At 33.3% G+C, this 6,989-nt stretch overlaps 1 protein-coding gene across 1 annotated transcript; it reads left to right on the top strand.

Moving 5' to 3' along the window:
* Positions 1-4,950: 4,950 nt before the first annotated feature.
* On the top strand, positions 4,951-6,129 carry LOC133337012 (polyhomeotic-like protein 2). Its single transcript, XM_061545276.1, has one exon. It carries the CDS (start codon positions 4,951-4,953, stop codon positions 6,127-6,129), a length of 1,179 nt encoding a protein of 392 aa, XP_061401260.1.
* Positions 6,130-6,989: the final 860 nt, after the last annotated feature.

The following is a 6,989-nucleotide window of genomic DNA, read 5'->3' as shown; positions in this document are numbered from 1 at the left end:
CAATTTTTTGTTCAATTAACCGAGGAACCAATTATCCGATACCCGCTTAATTGAACAGTTTGTTCAATTACAGAAAACACGCATAATTGGGAGAAAATAATTTCTAATGTTATTGTCAAATACAAATTAAAGATTTAAGCTTTCTCGCGGTTTTTCCGGGCCGACTATATGATACATATGTATCCTAACAGACGTCGCTCTTCGAAGGAACATTGACACGGAACTGAACGAACATAAATGTATGGTCTTTATCTATCTATATTTTTGTGAACATACTAACATAAATCCATACATATGTCATTTTACAACCTAGGCTAATGTTCAAATTGGAAGTTTGGTGCGCCATATACCTAAAATCGGACAAAAATATATATGGGAGCTATATCTAACTATGAACCAATGTCAACGAAACTTGCCAGAGATTAAGTTATATTAATTTCAGAACATGGTACAAAATTGTGTGCACATTGGACAAACTTTGGGTCTTTCGCACACAACTTATATAAAAATTTAAGAAAATATATATGGGAGCTAGACGAAGTTCACGAAATTTAGCACACAATATACTAGTCATAATTCAGTATGATATGCTAAATTTCGTAAAAATCGAAAAATATATAGGGAATTTGGTGCACCAATTAGATAAAATCGGACAAAAATATATATGGGAGCTATATATGAATTTGAACCGATTTTTCTCAATTTCAATGGTGTTCGTCCTTGGGCCGAATACATTTGGTGTACAAAATTGCATCTAAATCGGATTACAATTCGATCTGTACTTCGTTTACAATATAACATCAACAGACGGACGTACATGCATAAATCGACTCAGAAATTGATTCTTTGCATATTCTCAAAAGGAACCATGGGTCTATGAAAATGCCAGATCAATAATAATGCAATTAACCGGTGAAATACAAGAGGAAATTTATTTCTGATGACATGAATTTGGAACCAATTAAACGGGAAAATCAATTAACAGGGCTAAATTATCCGAGGAAATTTACATGTATTTTCGTATGCAATATTTGTTTGTCCCATCATGTGGTTCAATTAAGCGGGGAAACCAATTAACCCTAGGGTCAATTAACCGAAAAATACTGTATTATGTTTTGGTAGATATTTAAATCTCAAAACTCCACGTAAATTGAATTTCAATTGAAATTGTCTTTGCCAATCCGAAACGCGAAGGGCACAGTATGTAGAACTATGTAACTACATACATAGCTTAACCAATATTCTTTGCCTGTTGTAAAATCATTATCAATGAAATATTTCGTATCATAACACCCACACATATGTACATAACACCATCATTTAGCGCAGTACTCCTATCATGAATGGAACAAAAGCAACAACAAAAACAACAAACTTTTCACACCAGCAAACAACTGCCTGCTTGCTGCCTGCCCTTCCTCGACAGTGACTACTTTTTACACTATGTAATAATGGATATAATGAATATTACAACAACCAACCTTCAACTCGATGCCCCATGACGTGAGGAGGCTACGTACTTTCCTTACGGAGCTTTACGAGCTCGTCTTATTATCATTGGCAAATGTATTAATGTTAGATAAACTTCTTATTTACAGATTTAGTTAATTTTGCAATCGATTTTTCTTTTTCAGAGGTATTGCCCACTCACACACTTTTCATTGCACACTTGATTTGTAACTTCGCCGAGCCTTTCCGTTTCATTTCGGTCGTCACACGGTCCACTTTTTACAATTACATCAATCACACCACCTTATTATCGCAAAACAGTGGCAGCAGACAAGACAAATATTTTTTTTAATCATTTAATTAATAATTTTTACTAAAGAATCAACGACACTGAACGAACGTAATAGGGATACGTCAGTCGACTTTGGACTAATCAGTTAATCGAAATTATCGAAAGTTGAGGGCCCAGCTATAAAGGTAGGAAGAGCGACAATGAGAGAACCAGCGATAATGTCAAAATCAGTCAATAGCTCGATGCCACAATAATTAGGTAATCATTTATCGCAGCTGACTATTCAATTAACTGCCAAAGAGTGTAGGAAAACCTACACTCAAGGTGTTTTAATAGGTGTATGCATCAGATACAACAATAAACATTTTACAAAAACAACATTGTTGTTATAGAAATTAAATTGTCATGCTGACAAATAGGTTTTGATAAAAGTAAATAAAAACAATATACATTAAACAAAAACAAAATACATTAAATAAAAATAATTTATACATTTCTTCAGGTCGAATAATTTTGAAAAGTGTCCCACATGTGAGCCTTGGTTCCTTGAGGATTTTGTTTATATTTTAAATTACAATAAATAGAAGTGGTAGAAAAATTGTAGGACATAAATCCCCGGTCAAACACCACAAACCCTTATACAATCTGTCAATAGACTACGCAACAGAATCTCATTTTAAATTGTAAAAAGTTGTATTTAGCCAGGCGTTTGTAGAAAACTAATGGACAAATTCTCATACAAGCTATATAACACCATTTCCTTGATTTTGGGGAAAACAGGGGATTTAGGGGCAGATTTCCTTTTCGATAACAATCTCCTTTTGGTATTAATTTAATTTAATTTCAATTTATTTCATAAACAAGAACCTAGACCAAGGGTCCTACTTTTGGACTACTCCAAAAGCTTAAAATTAACAGTATATCACTTAATTATATCATAACCAACAATACATGAACTACTCCAAAGGCTACTACTACTAAAAGGCTTAAATCGATCATAAGAACACACATATACATATGTATATTTGCAATCTGGAACCCAAGTTGTACTTGCGGCAAATATGTGGAACAAATCAGCGGACGGATTTAGAACTGATTTAAGCTCACGCTTCCTTGTCCTCACTTGGGACATTAATAAATATTCTGTCCCTATAAATTCATTATTATTGCACTTTTATTAATAAAAAAATAATAATCGAAAACAAAAGACAATATTTTAAATCGAAATGAAACGTTGACAAATATTTTTGACAATTTACTTTACAAACAATACTGAATTCGATGTGCAATGTTGCCAACCATTAGATATATTACAGATAAAATTTGACAGATGGACGGGTAAAAAACAAATGTTTTTATTTTGATACATCATCATATTGTTGCATCTAGGTGCTAACCGTGGTACAATTATACCTCTAATTTGTGAACTATATTGTATTGCATAATAGTATTGGAATGTTACCATATTCAAAACCCTATAATAGACTAAAATTGAATTAAATTTATGGTCTGTTCCAGTACTTTTTTAATAGTAAAGCTAGTAAAAGGGAAACATTTCAAAATCGCTCTCAGAGTACAATATATGGTCTGTTACTGTACTGTAATAATCTACTACTTTTTACTACGATAACGAATTTTCCTTTATGATAATAGTAAAATCGAGTAGAAAATAGTAAAATCGAGTAGAAAATAGTAAAATCGAGGAGATTATTGAAGTACGGGAACATACCAATAATTTGAAAAGTATGGGTACGCAAATCTAGTAAATATGCCAAAATTAAACGGCAATACTTCAAAATCAACATTTCAGCCAATCAGAAGTTGGCATTCCTGTTTACCATTTTTATTCGGACAATTTTTTCGAGTAAAAAGTTACAAACAGAACGCTACTTTGTTTTGTACTCTCTTAAATTTGGTTCAAAATTTTTCGAGTTTTGGGAGTGGAGGAACGAGTTTCGTGTAAAAAGTTTGAAAAACTTGTAAAAATAGTAGATTCTTTTAGGTTCTGGAACGGAACTTTAGTAAATCCATTGCATATATGTCAAATAAAGCCACTCTTTATATTAGCTGTGTCTGTTTACTCAATATTTGGTAATAATTGTTACTCGATGTTGTCCGCTTACTCAAAAATTACTTCTAGTAAGATTTATTCAGGACAATTCCATGTATTTTAATCAGCAATATTTTTTTAATTTTTACGAAGTCAAAAATATTTTAATTGTATGAATTTTATTCATTACTTATTATAAAAAAGAAAATTTCAGTAATTTCATGTAAATTTTTGCAAAATCTTACGGGAGTTTTCTTTTTTACTTTTCTCAGTATTATTACAAAAGAGAATAAAAACTTACTCTCTGAAGTATAACTTTTACTGGGTAAATGTTACTAGAAAAGTAACCAGACACAGCTATCCAGTCTCATGCAGAAATATGCTTCCAATTTCTTCATAAATTAACTTTTGACAACATTCAGCTTTCAAAATTTACATGAAAATACTGAAATGAGTTACCAATTGAAAAGGGTTGCCATTTTTAATTTCTCAAATGTGACTACCTTCCAAAATTATGCCATGGACGATATCATTCACTTTTCACGTTTTTTAGTAAATTCATTTTTTAAATGAACATTTGCATTTGTTTTTATTTATTTATACTTATCACTGTATTGCGATTCTGTAATTGCTTATATGCGAGTACACACTATGGGGCAACGCACAATGATCGCGTTGCGCTTTTTTATCTGCGCCGCACAATGATCGCGTTGCAGTTGGGAATTTAATATATTTCAACATTTATGTGCATTAACGCAATAACAACAATCGCGTAACGCGATTTACTAATTTTACAATTTTTCCGATTTTAAAAAGGGAAAATAGTAAAAATTTGTGCATTGTTGCAGGTGCTGCTACATACCAGATATTTTACTATTTCAATAAAACACATTCGATGTAAATCTATTATTAGTCAGTCGTCGACCTGTATAACCCTATTACCCGCTCTTTTGACGCCATCGTAATGTCAACATAGTCGTCGTTTCATTTTATTTTTCCAAAGCGTTCAATTCTCAAGAATAGTTTTTTTTTTGTTTACAGATATTGAGGTAATGCCTTCATAGGGTATATTATATATGTTCTTATTCCCATTTATACAGAGATTATTTGCTTATAGGATATTTCGGTCTTCGTGAATTGATCTGTTTCATCAGCAAAAATGGAGCAACATAATGAGCAACAGCAGCAAGTCCGAACAACAGGTCGGATAAAGAAACCGAAAGCGGTATTTGATCCATCGGACAATTATTTACCCAGAGCACAGCGTTTGTCAATAGCCACCCCTCCTGTTGGAGCTGGCGGTGGAACTGTAGGTGGCAGCCATCAAATTCAGGAACGTCGCAGCACACATAGTCGAATGTCTACAGCATCGTCATCAGATAGTACAACTGTGTCCGTATCTATGTCCAAAGAAGTCTGTGTTGGATGCGGCAAGCGTGAATCAAAGCGACCAGCATTTGCTTTTAAAAATCCCCTAATTTCGTGTGCAGAATGCGAGAACAAAATCCATAAACTTTGTCTTAAAGTTGACTTCGATGATTTTGAAAAAGTGCGACAGAACTACAAGTGTGAAAAGTGCTCACCATGTTCAATCTGTAACAAAAGAGGCAATGGTAATGGCGACAACAATGAAACGATCGCTGTAATTTGTTCCACGTGTGCATCACTTTATCATAATGAGTGCTTGCAGTCAAGGGTCTTGAAGGCAGGATACGATCAACCGCGTGATTGGATTTGTACCAAATGCAGTTTGGATCAACAAGAAAAAGTTGATGTCGATATTTTGCCAGTTAAAAAGATCCGAGAAATTATTGGCGGTGGACATGTCCCCCCTGTTGCAGTCAATAACAAAACAATCCAATCGGCATCGACTACGGAATCGAATGCAACAAAACGCACACATGGAGATGCTCAAACGAAAGAGTACACTTCTCTAGATGAGGAGGAGGCCACAGAGGAGAAACGCAGCAAAATTGATAATTCCGTTGTGACGGATGGAAACATAGACTCACAATCCCTGAAATCACATTCATTGTCTGTAGAAAATAATCGTAATAGTCCAAATAACATATCTTGTGAAGATATTCCGGACGTTCAGTTGGTAAAAAATTGGTCGGTGGACAAAGTTTATGAGTACTTCTGCAAACAATTTCCCAAAGAAGCCTATATATTTAAGGACGAGGAGATCGACGGACGGTCACTTTTATTGCTAAAGCGGAGTGATGTTGTAAAGAAGTTACCCCTTAAGTTGGGGCCATCCCTACGCCTGTATAGTGCTATTTTGAAAATTCAGGCGCAATCCAATGACAATACTCTGGGCTGGAACTGTACCCTCTGATCACATTATTTAGTGTTCATTTAATTAATATAGCACATGTCGTGGATATGACTACATCATACTGTTTATTTTATTTTCATTTATATTATTTCTAAACAAAATTAATGCAGACATATACTTGAATTTTAAATAAAAACATATATGTACAACTGGTCGTGTACAAACTTTTAAATTATCTGAACTGTTATTCTAATGTTCTTCCCAGTTGTGTAGGGTGATGAAAGTTATATAATAAAATCTCGAGCGTTTTAATGAAAATTTGATCAGAATTCAAGATAACGAATGCAAATAACGCCATAGATATTTTTAGTTCATAATTTGTCTCTTCTCGTATTACAAGAATCTACTAGATTTTTATAGTAGGTGTGATTATCGTTCGTATAATGACAGACCAGTCGCCGTCGAGGAATCCAATTTTTAGACAGTTACTTTCTAAAAAATTGAAATGTTAGACATAAGACACCTATAATATGATTCTATATAATATGATACGAAACCAATACAGTAGAATTTCGCTTTAACGATTATGCGATTTAACGATGGAGCAATAGCAATCCAGTATATTTTGTACCTTATATAACGATGGTGTTCGAAACTGTTGAACTCAATAAAATTACCACAAACAAAAAGGCCTAGTTTTCCATTGCAATCTTATATCACCAAAAATTCAAAGAATCAAATAAAACCCGATACAATTCCAGATTTTTTGTTTGTTTTTCGGATTATATTCGAACTAATTTTGCTTGCCATTACATGTTATATGGTATTTCAGTAAACATTAAAATGACTGCAAAAATGAGGTTGTTAAGTGAAAAACTAAAGCTGGTTGAAGATCATCGTAAGCTCAGTTATTTTAAAGT

This window comes from Musca vetustissima, unplaced genomic scaffold, assembly GCF_032173495.1.
Source record: "Musca vetustissima isolate MV318-11 ecotype Yass unplaced genomic scaffold, APGP_CSIRO_Mvet_v1 utg6013, whole genome shotgun sequence".
Classification (NCBI taxonomy): domain Eukaryota; kingdom Metazoa; phylum Arthropoda; class Insecta; order Diptera; family Muscidae; genus Musca; species Musca vetustissima.
This window is presented reverse-complemented; position numbering and strand designations above follow the sequence as displayed.